Source organism: Chenopodium album, chromosome 22 (assembly GCF_948465745.1).
Source record: "Chenopodium album chromosome 22, dcCheAlbu1.1, whole genome shotgun sequence".
Taxonomy (NCBI): Eukaryota; Viridiplantae; Streptophyta; class Magnoliopsida; order Caryophyllales; family Amaranthaceae; genus Chenopodium; species Chenopodium album.
The window spans coordinates 9,672,858-9,690,305 of record NC_137855.1 but is presented as its reverse complement, the minus strand read 5'-3'; the positions used below and the strand labels follow the sequence as shown (position 1 = coordinate 9,690,305).

Here is a 17,448-nt window from a genome sequence, read left to right as displayed (position 1 = left end):
AATTTTAGTGAAGCAAATAATCTAAACTTGAACAAAAATAGAAATATGAGCCAAAATTCACTCTATTTGCACAATTGTTGCAATAATTAGTATATTACTATATTTGTTAATTACTTGTATTCATTCCCTCTATAAAAGCTTCACTAATCACAATTAAAATTAAATTAAACTTTAACACAAATCTCTAGCTCTTACTTGATCTCAACAGAAGAAAATTAAAAAAAAAAAAAAAAAAAAAAAAAAAAAAATCTCTCTTAATTAAAAAAAGGTTCAATGAGTTTAGTAGCATTGTTATCAATATTAGTTGTTAGCTTGCAACTAAATTGGGTTGATGGGGCACCCAAAGTGCCTTGTTTCTTCATATTTGGAGACTCATTATCAGATAGTGGCAATAACAATAACCTTTTAACAACAGCCAAGTGCAATTTTCCACCCTATGGAGTGGATTTTCCCGATGGCGCTACCGGAAGATTTACTAATGGAAGGACTACCGTTGATCTTATTGGTTCGTTTTAAATCGTTATGTTCTTTTATATATTATTTCAAATTTAGCTGGATCAAAGTATCATATTAAATCATAAACTTATCAATATATAAGTTTTTAAAACAATCATATACTAGTTTATAAAACAATGACTTGAAACCATCACTAGTTAATTGTTACATAGTACATACATACATACATGTAAGACTACATTATCTAACGGATACACTCATCACAAAATTCATAAAATATTATGGAGAATATAATTAAGTTACATTAACAAAGTTCAAAGTACATGTTTTGAACAAAATAAAACTAATGTTTAATGGTACTAAATTAATACATTTGATCCTTATTATGAACCTTACTTGTTATTGTAATGAAATTTATGTGTACAGGTGATCATCTTGGTTTACCGCACTATATCAAACCCTTTGCAAGTATACCAGAGGATGAAATCATGGATGGTGTGAATTATGCATCTGGTTCATCAGGAATTCTCGATGAAACGGGTTTTCAAGTGGTAAGTTTCGAATAAAATGACAAACCATTACTTAACCTTTAAGTATATTGTTCGTAATTGTTTGATTTTACGTACTATAATTCATGTTTATCATAGATTAACTTTTAATAAGAGTATTATTTACTTGTATATAATTAACTGATGACATTATGAATATAATAGGGGGATCGAGTTTGTATGAATAAACAGGTGAATAATCACAAAAAAGTAGTATCAAAGATTACAGATAAACTAGGGTCTAAGAATGCTGCTATTCACCTCAACAAATGTCTATACTCCATATATGTTGGGAGCAACGACTGGATGTTTAACTATTTTATGCGACCATCTGTTATGGCCACACACATGATTCCCGGTGCCTATGCTGATGAACTCATTAAAGAATTAACCGGTCAAATCAATGTAAGCCTTGCCTCTTTACGTACTTAAACTTTTTCTGTACGAATTATATTGTTACATTGACAATGAAATAACACTGACAACAAATTTCAAACAAAGATACGTTTTTGTTTATCTTACATGGTTCTCAATACACTTTTTTTATTGATATTTTAAATATTTTGTTTGAAAATCTCATTTTGAAATGAATTTAACGATATCTCACAAGCTATTGTGTATTTCTATTGAGTATTAATACAAATTTTGATCAAATTTTCATAAGTTTTTTTTTTTTTTTTTTTTTAAAGGCGTTACATTTTTACCTAATTTTAATTTTGGCATATGATGTTACTAACTATCTTTTTTCTTTTTATGGGATGACCTCTTGAAGACTATAATTAGGTTGGGAGCAAGGAAGATCATATTATTTGGGCTTTCACCACTTGGTTGTCTTCCAATCCTAAATTTAGCTCAAACTTGCTCAGGATTCATCAATGGTGTCCTGAAGAATTATAATCACAAGTTGAAATCGCTAGTTTATAATTATAACAGCAAACATCCAGGAGTCAAATTTGTGTTCATAAACAGTATGGATATCATCTCCCCAAATAACCTTGAAAATCTTGGTAATTCCACATTTCATTTCACTCATTTTCTTCTTTATAGATAATTTCGCAACACTTTTAGAATTTGCTCTTAACTATGTACATCATCTTTAGTAAAATTGATACAAAAGCATGAGTCTAGCACTCTAACTAAATGCTTAACCAACGTAATAGTTAGGCTACTGATAAAGGGCGAAACATAAACAATTAGTATGCACATCAAAGGTGTATGCTACATTTCGCCACTTGCTAGCTGCCTAACTGATGCCTAAGCCTAAGGGCCTAAGGCTATGTTCTGGTTTACTTGAACTTATCACAATGTATGTACAAACATAATTTGGAAAGTTGAACAGAACAACGCCTAACTAATATATGATTTTGTTTGCAGTTAGAGTAGGGTTGAAAAATACAAATCAACCGTGTTGTGGAGTGGCAGCAGAATGTATCCCATTTAGTCCACCATGTAAAGATAGAAAAGCACGAGCATATTGGGATCAAGAACATCCTACCGAGGCTGCTAACAAGATTTTGGCTTCAAGAGCCTACAAAGCCAAAATGTCTACAGACACTTATCCTATGGACATTAGCGCTTTAGCAGCTCTCCACTCCCACTAAGACCGGTGCATTCAACTACGAATACAAAACAAACAATTACGGAGTTCAAAGAGCTAATATATGATGTGGTTGCGCTTGTCATTGTTAACAAGACTTGTGCACGGTGCACATGCTTCTCAAATAACTTCAAATTTTTTTTCTTCAAATTTATCCATTTAGGTGAGTCGTGAAGAAAAATAAGAGCCATGGCACAATTGGATAATCCAATTAGTCCCATGACGCGATTCAAAGGTTTTAAATTGCACAAACAATCTCCCATTTGTGAGTTAACAAACAATTGAAATTTGTAATGACACATTTGCATAATGTAATGGAAATACAGCAGCTTTGATCAATTTTTTGGATACTATTGGCATTAATAGACTTGTTTTTTTTTTTTATTGACTGACTAATTTTGTATTATTTTTTATACCAATATTACATTATTACCCAAAAAATAAACCAAAAATCAAGATTCATCTATAATTCATCCTAAGAGACTTAGAAATGGCTCCATGACTAAAATAACCCTCAACATGAATGGCTTTCCTCTTTTTGATATTCGATTCGGGGGTAAAAGTATAGATAGGCAGGGGAATAAACAGAGGAATAGATCTTGAATAAGCTGGTGATTTGAAGAGATGGGTGATATCTTGAAGAGGCCTTCTAGCAGTTATTCTGCGGCATTTGAGGCACTTGCTTTGAAATTGAAAAACTGTGTTTGTGCCTTGCTTTGATGAAGTGAAAGGTGGGATGTTCTCCTTGTTATCCTGCTTTAAGCTTACCATTGGACTTCTCTGAGGAATGGAGGGAGGATGATGGAGACCGAGGCAACGAAACCTCGTAGGCCGGCTTTTCGAGCCGGGCAGGATGATAATGTGACAAGCAATACAAGTTTTGATTGGGAGAGATTTTAGGGGTGTTGAGTGAATGAAAAATGAGTTGAAGAAAATGAGTAATATAGGAGAAAAAGGAGGGAAAATATGAAACTTATTTTTTGGGGTGTATTTTTATTCAAATTAAGTTTGAGATTTGAGTTTGGAGGGAGAAAGAATGTGAGAATCCAATGGTTAAATTTCAAGATTTAGATGTATTTAAAATTTGGAATATTAATTAAGGAATTGTACTAGTACTGCAGAAGTAAAGAAGAGGGAGATTTTAAAATTATGAAAAATGAACAATATTTTAAAGGGAATTAATAGTTTAAGGTGCATAAGATTCCCAAAATTTGGGATTAGCAGAGTAATTGACTTTGTAATTTGTAAATGAGCGGCGCAGCTCAGGTGTGAAAATGGGAAGGCGCGCTTTGAGTTTTAAGGGAGTAACGCAAACCGCAAAGTACCCAAACTTCAAATTACACCTGAAAATTTGCTGCCAAAAAATTGCATCTCCAAATTTTAATTTTTGTACTTGTATCAACTTTTTTGTATTACTCCGTATAACCGTATTAATTTATTATTATTGTACTCTGCCTCTTAGCCGCTGACCACCCCCTCCCTTTTAATTATGCAAGATCCTCTTTTTTGTAGGGGTATCCTGTATCCATTTGTCGGATAAAAATCGAAATCCAATCCAAACCAAATGTTGGAAAATTAGTTTACTGGATCACAAAAATAACACGAAATTGGACCAATGAACACTTCGAAACCTGAATGAAATCAATTTTCCATAGTAATATTTTGACCCTTATATACACACCGGATCACGAAATTACTAAGAGATACAACGAAGACAATCACAACAGTGTGTAGTATGTATTTTAATTTCAGTAAAATAATAACAGTAAACCAAACAAACTAAGGTGAAGTGAACGGGACCTTACGGTGAAACAAACTGACCTAATGCTATTTATTTATAAAATCAATACTTCGTATAACATAATTTTTTAAGATAAAAGTCTAACATACACTATATTTCTTATAATTAAAAATAAAAAGATTTTTATACTCAGATTTTACTTTGGGACTTCACTCATAGCCTATACATTTTGATGCATGATAATCTTCCTATCCATAAACCATAATCCACATAAAGCTTGATACTTGATGCCTTGGACACAACCTTTCATGAAAGACTCTTGAACACATCTAGATTGAATCACAGAATATTAGACCATATTACATCAAAATAATCTAATTAATACATTAAACAACAAGATTCTAAAACAATGAGAACTTGACAAGGCTTTATTAATATGCCAATATAATTAGATCTAACAAGCCAGCTTGAAAATTTGAAATACAAACTCTGAAAGTCAACGGCACAACAGAATTCCAACAACCAAACTATTTGACTCTGATCTCCTGCCTTGAGCTCGGGTTTTCATTTTACATTCATAATCATCATTAAGCAAATTCATACAACCAATTAATCTTAATTATGCCAACTTTTTTCCCATTAATTCACTTGTTACTAATTCTACACACTATTAATTATGCCACCTCTTTAAACCCACATTTCTCAATCAAAGAAGCTACTATAAAAGATCTCCAAACTGCCTTCCAACAAAACAAACTTACCTCAAAAGAGCTAGTACACTTCTACTTGCAACAAATCCAAAAACTTAACCCGATTCTTCGAGCAGTCATTGAGGTGAACCCGGATGCTATAAAACAGGCCGAGGAGGCCGATAGGAGAAGAGCAAAAGTGAGAAATTGTCACTTGGTCAAGGGTCCGGGACTTGATGGAATACCAATATTGCTCAAGGACAATATTGGTACCAAAGATAAGCTGAATACTACTGCAGGATCATATGCATTGTTGGGTTCAGTTGTTCCTAGAGATGCTGGAGTTGTCAAGAGGCTAAGGAAGGCCGGCGCTATCATTCTTGGGAAGGCTAGCATGAGTGAATGGTGCCTTTTTAGGTCCTTAGCTGCGCCTAGTGCGTGGTGTGCTAGAACCGGCCAAGGCCAGGCAAGTTCTTTTCGTCGTAGTTCATTTTTGCTTCCTTATTATATGGTTTACTATTATATACTCTGGTGACATAATCAAGTATCTATTTATGTGATATCTATTCTTGTGCATTTTGAGGTCATGGACACATGAAGTTAAGGTCAAATTGTAGAATGAGCAAAAAAATTTATCTGCAGAACCCTTACAATCTCTCAGCAAATCCTTGTGGCTCAAGTAGTGGACCAGCAATAGCAGTAGCAGCAAACTTGGCTGCAGCTACTATTGGGACCGAGACAGATGGCTCCATCCTATGTCCTTCCAGCACGAATTCAGTCGTGGGCATCAAACCCACTCTCGGTCTCACTGGTCGTGGTGGCGTTATCCCAATTAGTCCTACACAAGATACAGTTGGGTATATAACCTTACCATCATCTTCTCCTTAACATCTCTCACTATCTGAACTTTGGAATAACATTGTCAAATATTAACATGATAAATGAACAGGCCTATCTGCAGGACTGTGGCAGATGCAGCTTATATTTTGGAATCCATTGTAGGCTATGATCCTTATGACTACGACGCGACAATGAATGCTAGAAAATACATACCACCAGGCGGCTATGCTCAGTTTCTAAAGCTTGATGGTCTAAAAGGGAAGAGGTTAGGCATTGTAAGAAATCCCTTTTTCAATCTTATCAAAGAGTTTCCTACACAAAACACAGCCTATAAACAACATTTTCTTACTCTAAGGTAAGCAAGAAACAAAATCTACTACTCCGTATTTGTTTGATTTACTAATATACTACAACATCTACTAACAAACACATATCCTGTTTTTCTTATTTGTGGATGAGATGATTAAAGAAAACGAGGAGCAGTATTAGTTGATGATTTGGAAATACCCAACATTGAAGCTATTCTATCACAAGACCTGTCACATAATAATGAGCTTATAGTGATGCTAGCTGAGTTCAAATCGTCAATAAATTCCTACTTAAAACAACTAATCAAGTCTCGAGTTCGATCTTTGGCCGATGTAATAGCATTCAACAACGAAAATGCTGAAAAGGTGACAATTAGCTACCAATACTTGTAGTCCTGTACTATTGCACATAATAGTACTGATCTTTGTCTGCTGTTGTTGCACCTGACTTATAATACAAAGTAAAATGACCATCATTAAATGATTATCTTTGTAGGAAATGATCAAAGAATATGGTCAAGAAGTATTTCTTTTTGCTGAAACAACAAATGGGTTTGGACCCAAAGAGGAGAAAGCCTTGGCAACATTAGCAGAATGGTCGAAAAACGGGTTTGAGAAGGTTATGGCAGAACACCAGTTAGACGCAATTATAACACCCGGTTCGTCGTTTTCAACTGTTCTTGCCATTGGAGGATACCCAGGAATTAGCGTGCCTGCAGGATATGATAAAGACGGTGTGCCATTTGGTATATGCTTTGGAGGTATAAAGGGTACAGAACCTAAGCTTATTGAGATAGCCTATGGTTTTGAACAAGCTACACATATTAGAAAGCCTCCTACACTTTGATGAGTCCTAAATTTGTCTTTATTAATGTGTTTGTACACTTGATTGGTTTCCATACTAAAGCTTAATTCAAATGTGTTTTCCCAACAAACTTCCGTTTTTGGTGTTATTTTCATGTCAGCCAAACAAGTACTAAAATGTGTAACTTCTTCAGCAAAAGCGGCTACTCTGAAAAGTCTCAAGGAAACAGTAAGGATGCATTGCATTCCACTCGAGTCTATTTCTCTAATGCTTCTTGACTGATAAGGTAACCAATCGAAAGATAAACTAAAGTCATTCAAACAATGAACATGACTCGTTTATCCGAATTTCAAATTCTACTCTCTGCTCTTCCCTTCCTTAATGAAAAAAAAAGCTCAAAGCCTTTCCATGTTACATAAAAAATAAAATTAAAAAGTAGACCCCAATACAATAAACCCCACTAAATAATGTCCACAACTTTGTCTAAAGCAGAACACTAAAGTCACTTTCAGATCCATGTACTAAAATTCCCTGCCAATAGTAAATCAACTCAATCACTGATATATCTACTTCTCATCATACTCATCTTAGAGCAGATTTATACTAGTACTAAGCTAGCAATCTTAGTTAAACTAGCTATGCCAACTTCATATTCACTAATTTATTTCCTGCTAATTATTCTCAGCGTAACATCAGCCGCCTCTCTCAAAACAAACTTTCCAATCAAAGAGGCTACAATAAAAGATCTGCAAACCGCTTTCCTCCAAAACAAACTTACCTCAAAAAGATTAGTCCAGTTCTATCTGCGCCAAATCCAAAAGCTCAATCCAATCCTCAGAGCGGTCATAGAGGTGAACCCGGATGCTCTAAAGCAGGCCGATGAGGCTGACAAACGGAGAACAAAATCAAAGAAGTGTCAGTCAGGGCTAGATGGGATACCAATACTGTTAAAAGACAATATTGCTACAAAAGATAAGCTGAATACAACTGCAGGATCATATGCATTGTTGGGCTCGGTTGTTCCTAGAGATGCTGGAGTTGTCAAAAGGCTAAGGCAGGCTGGTGCTATTATTCTTGGGAAGGCTAGCTTGAGTGAGTGGGCTAATTATAGGTCTAGTAGTGCGCCGAGTGGCTGGTGTGCTAGAGGCGGCCAAGGCCAGGCAAGTACCTTTCTTTTTAACTAGTGATATGCAGCTTCTATATCTCAGTTTCTTTGTGAATTTTATGCACATGTAGAATACATCAAGATCTTCAGAAGACTATATAAATACAAAGATAAAACAAAAGCATATGACATATGTGATGAATGACTATGACTATATGTGTTGTACTATTAAAGAATGAAAGAGCAGATTTTTTTCTGCAGAACCCTTACAATCTCTCAGAAGATCCGTGTGGCTCCAGTAGTGGATCAGCCATAGCAGTAGCAGCAAACTTGGCAGCAGTTAGCCTTGGGACCGAAACAGATGGTTCCATCATTTGTCCTTCCAGCAAAAATTCAGTCGTGGGAATCAAACCCACCCTCGGTCTCACTAGCCGTGGAGGAGTTATACCAATCACTCCTACACAAGACACTGTAGGGTAATAGCCACATGAGTCCTTTTTTTTTTTCTAAAATTCTCAATTTTTAGAACAAAATTTAAGTTTTCAAGTAGACTTTTTTATGTTAAGCTTGTGAAATTGAACTGTGAACAGGCCCATCTGTAGGACTGTAGCAGATGCAGCTTATGTTCTGGAATCCATTGTAGGGTATGATCCTTATGATTCTGAAGCGACAAAGAATGCAAGAAAATACATACCCCAAGGTGGCTATGCTCAGTTTCTAAGGCTTGATGGTCTAAAAGGGAAGAGGTTAGGAATTGTGAGGAATCCCTTTTTTGATCTTATCAAAGAGTTTCCTATACTAAACACAACCTATAAGCAGCATTTTCATACTCTAAGGTAAGCAAGAAACTGAAACTGCTATTTGTTTGACAGACTCATGTAAAGTAGCATAACATCAATTAATACACTTTTGTCCTGCTTTTCTATTATTCATTGTCGAGTTGATTAAAGAAAACAAGGAGCAATATTAGTCGATAATCTGGAATTACCCAACATTAGAGCAATTATGACATCAAACAATATGGTTATGGTGATGTCATCTGAGTTCAAATTAGCTCTGAATTCCTACTTAAAGCATCTGATCAAGTCTCCAGTTCGATCTTTGGCTGAGGTAATAGAATTCAACAACAAACATGCCCAAAAGGTGAGGATTAGCTACTAGCCTACTACTCTACAGTACTTTAGTCACGCCTTACCAAAAAATCATTTATCTGAACTGATCAAAGAATGACCAACATATAATTTGGTAAATGTGTAGGAAAAGATCAAAGAATATGGTCAAGATACATTCCTTGATTCTGAAGCAACAAACGGAATTACACCCAAAGTGAAGAAAGCCCTGGCAACGTTAGCAAAATGGTCAAAAGACGGGTTTGAGAAGGTTATGGTAGAACACAAGTTAGATACAATTGTTACACCTGATGCTTTGTTTTCAACTGTTCTTGCTATTGGAGGATACCCAGGAATTAGTGTTCCTGCTGGATATGATCAAGATGGTGTGCCATTTGCTATATGCTTTGGAGGCTTAAGGGGTTCGGAACCTAAGCTCATTGAGATAGCCTATGGTTTTGAGCAAGCTACAAAGATTAGAAAGCCTCCTAAACTTTAAATATATGTTTTTTCTCTAACCTTCTTGAGTCACAACTTGGTTATTTGTACACAGTAAATAAGTTGTGATAATGGTAGTAAGTTTATATGTAATTTTATAAAGAAGTTTCATGTTAATCCCTGTGATAATATAACTGTAACACTCACTATTCAGGGGCAATGCGTGTTATGAAGCAATAGAAATTGATAAGGACCAAGGTTCTGTTCAAATTGGTACAATGACTTCTTAATTATTCGACTTATATGATGTTAATTGCTCTATTTAAGAAACATGAAACCACTCTTACAAGTGTGGTTTTCAATTGTCACATTGTCTCAACTACTCATAACCAAGAATTAACACTCAGTTTTTTATTAAAATACTCTTCGGAATAGATTTTTATATTTATTTTATTTTATGTGGCTATGTACAATTGTGCATAAGAGGGATTGAGGGAATAACAATCAATAACTAAAATTGTACTCCTAGCAGCTAGCACCAAATTTACTGATTCCAAAAAAAAAAAAAAAAAAAAAAAAAAAAAAAAAAAAAAAAAAAAAAAAGAGTTATCTTACCAGAGTAACCAGACCAAAGTCCAAGTATAATAATGAACTTTCAAGTCACATTCTTCTATTAGTATCTATCTATCCTCAAAGAATTTCTTATTATTAAACTTTGAATCAAAGTTGACTAGCTCATTAATCTCTTTTCTCAATTCAACATCTACTCTAAAGTCTTCAGATCTTCATCTTAAGCTAATACTATCCATGACAGACATAGGCTCGTCTAATTCCATATTAGACAATAATGATCATCTCCAACCAAAATTCCCAATTAAAGAAGCTACAATAAAAGATCTCCAAACAGCTTTCCACCAAAACAAGCTTACCTCAAAAGCACTAGTACAGTTCTACCTACATCAGATTGAAAAACTCAACCCAGTTCTCAGAGCAGTCCTAGAGGTCAACCCGGATGCTCTGGAGCAGGCAGAGGAGGCTGATAAACGGAGGGCGAAAGCGAAGGAGTCAGGATCAGTTGAATCTCCAAGGCTAGATGGGATACCAATATTGATAAAGGACAATATTTCTACAAAAGATAGGATGAATACAACTGCAGGATCATTTGCATTGTTAGGTTCAGTTGTTCCTAGGGATGCTGGGGTTGTGGAGAAGCTAAGGCAGGCTGGTGCTATCATACTTGGAAAGGCTAGCCTAAGCGAGTGGGCTCATTTTAGGTCTTTTGGTGCGCCGAGTGGGTGGTGTGCTAGAGGCGGCCAAGGCCAGGTAATTTCTTGTCCCGTAATATAATCCACCGGTATATCATAAAACATAAACTCATTGACTATCTTTGGAATAAAAAATGGGTTTATTTGTGATTTGTGTGGTATAACAAAGACTTATAATACATAACAATGATTAATTGTGGCAGTGCATAATTAAGTTGAATAAAGTGGTAGCTTTAGGAGGTTGTGGCTGTTGAAATAAGCAAAATTTTATCGATCTCTGAGATCAACCTCAGCTCTTGAAATTGAACAAGTATGTTTTATGTTTCAGTATGTATAGGTAGAGCTAAAAGTACAAACCACTGATAGAAGAATCCCATTTGATAAGAAACAATGTATTTATAAGTTGTATTTGTATAGCACAAATTTTGCAATATTATTAAGAAACAGAACATACCCTATCTTAATTTGCAGAACCCTTACAATCTATCAGCAAATCCTAGTGGCTCAAGTAGTGGATCGGCTATAGCAGTAGCTGCAAACTTGGTGGCCGTTACTCTAGGAACCGAGACAAATGGATCCATCCTTAATCCTTCTAGGACCAATTCAGTCGTGGGCATCAAGCCAACTCTCGGTCTCACTAGCCGTGGTGGGGTTATACCAATCACTCCTACACAAGACACTGTTGGGTAAAATCATTCCTGATTTTCTTATTCCTTTCTAATATGAAGTTTTTAATTTGTACTGACATTTTATATTATCCAAGTGTAATTGAACTATGAACAGCCCAATCTGTAGGACTGTAGCAGATGCAACATATGTTCTGGATTCCATTGTAGGCTATGATCCTTATGATTCTGAAGCGACAATGAATGCAAGTAGATACATACCACCAGATGGGTATGTTCAGTTCCTAAAGCTCGACGGTCTAGAAGGGAAAAGGTTAGGAATTGTAAGAAATCCTTTCTTTGATCATATTGAATGGTCTTCTAAACAGGCCACAACTTTTAAGCAGCACTTCCATACTTTAAGGTAAGCAAAACTGCAAAAAGGCAGAGCCAATTCTTTGCTTGATTGACTAGTGTTACATTATTGCACAACATTAACTAATACTCATTGATCATGCTTATTTGTGTTGAGATAACTATAGGGAAAAGGGGGCAATACTAGTTGATAATTTGGAAATACCCAACATTGATGCAATCATGTCATCGAACAATGAGCGAATGGTGATGGAATTTGAGTTCAAATTAGCTCTGAATTCTTACTTAGAACAGCTGGTGAAGACTCCAGTACGATCTTTGGCTGAAGTTATAGAATTTAACAACAAAAATGCCCAAGAGGTTATGATTACTAGTTAGCTGCTAGTATTTTAGACATACTTTCTACCTATGATACTAAGTAAAATGACCTTTAATTGGCTGAATTTGCAGGAAATGATTGAAGAATATGGCCAACAAATACTTATTTCTGCTGAAGCAACAAATGGGATCGGACCTGAAGAGAAGAAATTGTTGGCAACATTAGAAGAATGGTCAAAAGAAGGGTTTGAGAAGATCATGGTAGAAAACAAGTTAGATGCAATCATAGCACCAAACTCGTCGTTGTCAACTGTTCTTGCCATTGGAGGGTATCCAGGAATTAGTGTTCCTGCTGGATATGGTGACAATGGCGTGCCATTTGGTATATGCTTCGGAGGCCTAAAGGGTACAGAACCTAAACTAATCGAGATATCTTATGCCTTTGAGCAAGCTACAAAAATTAGGAAGCCTCCTTCTTTGTGATTAGTCCTAAAATCGTATGTTTAAAATTGACTTCTGTAGTAATAATGTCATATAATGGTGTCGAATTTGGTAATGTTCAAACAATTCTGTCTACTACGTAAAAGAAACATCGACTTTGTATGAACTTGTAGATCATATTCCTCAAAATTATTCATGGAAAGTTATGGTTGATGATTACAAACTGAGAAATGTTGTTTGATTTAATCCAAAAACTTAATGAAAGTTACTACATTCATCAAACTCATCTATCACCTCAAACATCTTTGTGCAAATTAAAATTAGTTGGACATACCTAGCTTAACTCGGGATCAACCTAAACGCAGCCTCATTTTCCATCTTTTCTTATTCTTATCCCCAAAGTTCACTACATAAAAAACAGGTAAATGCAAGTCAATTATATGATTACGAGTAGTACATACATACTCCATATCTCTTTAAAAGCATGGGGAAAAGAGTATATTAGAAGTCTTGCCTCGGTCAAGAAGTTTAACAAGGACAATTACGGATCACAGGTTAAAATTCTAGCAATCAAACTAAAATTACACTAAAGATGACCAGTCTATAACATAATTTAACTAGTTCATAATTATAAAATGGACTATCAAACAATCATAACTTTTCCCATCACAATTACGGAATATCTCCTAACCCTAAAAGTAATTACTCAAGTAGATTAAGAACTGATATATCATAAATAAAAATCATAGCACCAATTCTAAATTAAAATAAAAGAATTCATGTCACACTATACAATGAAACTAATTAATCGAAATAAAAAAAAAAATAACACCTTTTAACACTGGCAATTGAATTAAGCAACTGAATTCTATAACAATCCGCAAAGTTGATCAAACTTTATAAACCCGGATTAAACTAAACATCTAATATACGAGCTACAAAGTATATTTATACTGACATTGACTTAAAATACCATCGATTGAAGTGCATTGTGAATTTTGAGATACAGATTATTGTGTCAGGGTCGAGTTCTCTTCAGTTTGGGCATTTGTTTTGAGTGTTTTGACAATTGCCTTGTTTGGCAAGTGGCTGTTGGCGGTTAGCTGTTGGCTGGTTTACTTGGTTTGTTTGACCAGCTGGTATGTTGGATTGTTTATAATGGCTTTTGAAATTGGTTGTTTATAAAAGTGTTTGGTAATTAATTGTTGGTTGTTGGTGGTTTATTAATAATTTGTGGGCCAATAAAAAAAAGCTACTCAAAGCAGCTATTTCATTTTGGCTTAAAAGCTAGCTTTTTCACTAGCTAAAAATCTAATTACCAAACACATTTTTTGGCTGTTTGACCACATAAAAAAGCCAAAAAAAACCACCAAAAAGCCATTTACCAGACATGGCCAATAATTGGGTTGTTAAGGTTAAACTTAGGGTCTGTTCTCTTACGTTGAAATTCAGTTCAGTTTAGCTGAGTTCAGTTCAGTTCAGTTCAGCTCAATTCAGTTCAGTTCAGTGCAGTTCAGTTCAGTTCCTAATTTCCTTCTCTTATAAAATATTTATTTCAGTTCAGTTCAGTTTAGCTGAGTTCAGTTCAATTTAGTTCAGCTGAGTTCAGTCAATGAGAACAGGCCCTTAGGCCTTGTTTGGTTGCTAAATAATTTGTAGGAAGTCAAAATTCCCATGAATTTCATTTTCACCTCTTGTTTGGATAACACAAAAAAGTAAAAATGAAGGCAATGAAAGTTCATGGAATTTTGACTTTCCACAAAACATGGGAATTCACTTACCTAACCCCCCTTGGTAAGTTGAAATTCCCATGGGAATTTACTTCCTCCATTCTTAATCAAACAAATTTGTTGAATTCCCGTGCGTGATTTTGATGATGGAATTTATTTCCCACAAATTGAAATTTCATGGGAATTTGCACTTCCCTAATGAACCATACGACCCCTTAGGTGACCTTTTGTATCACCTTGTTTCAAAATATTTTCTTTTCTTTTGGAAAAATTGATTTAAATAATTTCATGTTTAGGCTAATCGCTTTTGATAATCTAAACTTTGGCTTTTCTTTGTTAAAAATAAAAAAAATAAAAATAAAATTGAATTAATTTTTAATCAACGCGTTTTCTATGCGGCTGGCTACATTGTGTGGCCGCTTGAAATAAAACGAGTAACTCTTATTACACTGACAGACTCTTATTACACTGATAGGGTAACCCCTATTATAATGAAAGAGTATTCCCTATGCTTACAAAATATTCGGTAACCTTAATTAACGAAGTCACCCCTACAACACTGGCATGATACCTCTATATTACTAACTAAGTAACCCGTAATAGAGCAAACCATATATCACTAACCGAGTAACCATATATAAAAGTTAGTGTTTTTTAATAATTTCTTGAAATAAACTCATATTACTTAAATTATTTTTTTGGGACAAATTTTAGGAATTGTATTATTTCATTGCACTATTTCTAATAGCAACACTAATCTAAACAAGCCCATAAATAAAAGCTAAATTTTGAGAAACATATAGGGAAAGCAAACATGTTAATGTAGTAGGTATCATGATTACACATTTATTGAGCACTGATATTATATGCAGTAGTGTATGTTCTAAACAAGGTCTTAAATAGAAGCTGTATTTTAGAAGCATATATATATATTATATATATATATATATAGAAGGCAGTAATGTAATATACTACGTAACAACTAACTTGTTTGTTTAGAAGGATAGTGGAGAAGAGATATGGATAAAAGAAAAGGGATAAGGATAGGGATGGAAATAAAAGGGTAGTTATTCATCCAAAATAATACTAAAGGGGTGGTATATGGGATGGGAATATGATCATTAGATGAGTATTTAAATGACATTTATACCTTTTCTCAAAAAAATGACATTTATACCTTTAATGAACATGAAGGAGGGCGACGATGTAAAAAAGATAAGTAAAGGCGGTTATGTTTTTTTTTATTAGTTATTACAACTTAATCCCCAACTCATACCAAACCATGAAATACATAATCATAGACAATTATGAATTTCATGATTGCATTATCTAGATATCAAGTCATACATCATTAAAACACCAGTTGGACGTTGGTGTAGTGGTGATTGGGACTACATTTGGTAGGGAGGACCTTTGTGTTCAATCCCTGGTAGCAACAATTGAGAGGGAACTGGAATCTAACCACCCAAAATTGATCCCTGAATCCGAATTAGCCCAAAGAGTGAACTGGATGGAACATAAAAAAATATAAAAAATATATCATTAAAAACAATTGAATACTTTGTATGACAATAGAACTTTGAAAGTAAGCCCAAATAATTCGTATCCATTTCTAACCTCATTTCAGGCTTTTATAACACCAATAGGCCCAAATTATTAGGTTGTTTAAAACTATATTTATTTCAAATTATTTGCAACGATTTGACATAAAGTGTGAGTAAAAAATATCTTATTGTTGCAAATAATTTGAAGCAGAACTAGTATTAATAACCATACATAAATCTTAACCCAATTTACATAGGTGGCCCTGTTCTCATTTTCTTAACAAAAAACCAAGCTTTCGTTATTTTTTTTAAAAAAATTACTATTAATTTTGCCCCTTTAAAAAAAAAAAAATTACTACTCCCTCCGTCTCAAAAAGAACGACTCATTTGGCCAAAACTTTGTCCCAAAAAGAATGACCCATTTGCATTAAAACACCCACCAATTTGCTATAATATTTGTGCAAAATTAGCTTCCCCATATAAAAATTTGATTTTCCATGTTATTTTATTACTTTCTCTCTCTATTTTTTTACAAACCCCATGTAAATTTATCTTTCTAATATACTTTTACTTCTTTTTACTTAACTTCCTTAATACCCGCGTAATCAACCCAAATGGGTCGTTCTTTTTGGGACGGAGGGAGTATTAATTTACTAAGAGACCTATATGGTTGATATAGAAGATATGTGATCAAAAGTCAAAACACATTTAAAACGAATTTAAAATAAGCTAAACACTAAATTCACACTCAGAACAGATTCCTTGCACTTGCACTATTTTGAGTTTTGACTATGTCTAAAAAAAAATAATGATGTTTGAATTGAATTACGACATTAAAATGCCACAACTTTTATTCTAGATTTTATAAACATATACAAACCATATGTTTTACATAGTTTTGTACTAAATTCGTCAAACCCATGGTCCGACGAACTTATAAACATTATCCTTAATATTGAACAAGTAAATTCCATCACGAGTAGCATTCCAGGTACAATGACGACCACCACATTCTCCATCCACAAATTTGATGCTATCCGCAAATGCTGTAAATTGTACTTCACCATGAAAAGGCCAATTCAAGTTACATTCATAGTGTACAAATACAAAATAAGCGGACTTAAAAGTCCAACTATATTTAGTTTTTGGAATAATTGGAGAAACCCCAAGATCTTTGGTTTCTGCACCATATTTTGTACAATGGACATTAAGATTAGAACTTATTCCATTCTCAATTTCCACCGTATATTCAGCTGGAAACACACTCCAACCCGTAACAAATGATTCATCTTTCACAATCGAGAACAATATCATTAGAACTAATGCACTTTTCAACATTGTATTTGAATAGGTTGATTACTTTTTCTTTGAGGTTTCTGAAATTTTTTTTTTTCCCCAACAAATTTAGGAATGTATCAGTGCATTAACATTGATTTTACCATTATTTGTAGTAATAACAATTATCAAAACAAGCCAATAAATTGTGGCAAGATTAATTGAAACATATGTCATTATATCAAAAGGAATCATGCTT

At 34.3% G+C, this 17,448-nt stretch overlaps 3 protein-coding genes across 3 annotated transcripts; all 3 read left to right on the top strand.

Moving 5' to 3' along the window:
* The first annotated feature begins 273 nt into the window (after nt 1-273).
* LOC145603908 (putative amidase At4g34880) lies at nt 274-7,026 on the top strand. Its single transcript, XM_081659878.1, has 9 exons — nt 274-505; nt 883-1,007; nt 1,170-1,428; nt 1,974-2,051; nt 5,028-5,497; nt 5,674-5,888; nt 5,981-6,226; nt 6,341-6,545; nt 6,676-7,026. The coding sequence occupies exons 1-9, from the start codon at nt 274-276 to the stop codon at nt 7,024-7,026; spliced, it is 2,181 nt and encodes a 726-aa protein (XP_081516004.1).
* A 506-nt stretch (nt 7,027-7,532) lies between these two features.
* LOC145603505 (putative amidase At4g34880) lies at nt 7,533-9,889 on the top strand. The gene is made up of 5 exons (XM_081659421.1): nt 7,533-8,144; nt 8,351-8,565; nt 8,680-8,925; nt 9,040-9,232; nt 9,347-9,889. The coding sequence occupies exons 1-5, from the start codon at nt 7,623-7,625 to the stop codon at nt 9,695-9,697; spliced, it is 1,527 nt and encodes a 508-aa protein (XP_081515547.1). The 5' UTR covers nt 7,533-7,622; the 3' UTR covers nt 9,698-9,889.
* A 335-nt stretch (nt 9,890-10,224) lies between these two features.
* Nucleotides 10,225-12,871, top strand: LOC145603506 (putative amidase At4g34880). The gene is made up of 5 exons (XM_081659422.1): nt 10,225-10,959; nt 11,373-11,587; nt 11,685-11,930; nt 12,049-12,241; nt 12,332-12,871. The coding sequence occupies exons 1-5, from the start codon at nt 10,444-10,446 to the stop codon at nt 12,680-12,682; spliced, it is 1,521 nt and encodes a 506-aa protein (XP_081515548.1). The 5' UTR covers nt 10,225-10,443; the 3' UTR covers nt 12,683-12,871.
* The last annotated feature ends 4,577 nt before the right edge of the window (nt 12,872-17,448 follow it).

Bases quoted from the DNA above. Each gene is read 5' to 3' on its own strand.
- LOC145603908 (XM_081659878.1), top strand. From the start codon at position 274: ATGAGTTTAGTAGCATTGTTATCAATATTAGTTGTTAGCTTGCAACTA. The intron at 5,889-5,980 runs GTATATAACCTT...ATAAATGAACAG, and splicing joins CCTACACAAGATACAGTTGG to GCCTATCTGCAGGACTGTGG. The intron at 6,227-6,340 runs GTAAGCAAGAAA...AGATGATTAAAG, and splicing joins CAACATTTTCTTACTCTAAG to AAAACGAGGAGCAGTATTAG.
- LOC145603505 (XM_081659421.1), top strand. From the start codon at position 7,623: ATGCCAACTTCATATTCACTAATTTATTTCCTGCTAATTATTCTCAGC. The intron at 8,145-8,350 runs GCAAGTACCTTT...TTTTTTCTGCAG, and splicing joins CTAGAGGCGGCCAAGGCCAG to AACCCTTACAATCTCTCAGA. The intron at 9,233-9,346 runs GTGAGGATTAGC...GTAAATGTGTAG, and splicing joins ACAACAAACATGCCCAAAAG to GAAAAGATCAAAGAATATGG.
- LOC145603506 (XM_081659422.1), top strand. From the start codon at position 10,444: ATGACAGACATAGGCTCGTCTAATTCCATATTAGACAATAATGATCAT. The intron at 10,960-11,372 runs GTAATTTCTTGT...CTTAATTTGCAG, and splicing joins CTAGAGGCGGCCAAGGCCAG to AACCCTTACAATCTATCAGC. The intron at 12,242-12,331 runs GTTATGATTACT...CTGAATTTGCAG, and splicing joins ACAACAAAAATGCCCAAGAG to GAAATGATTGAAGAATATGG.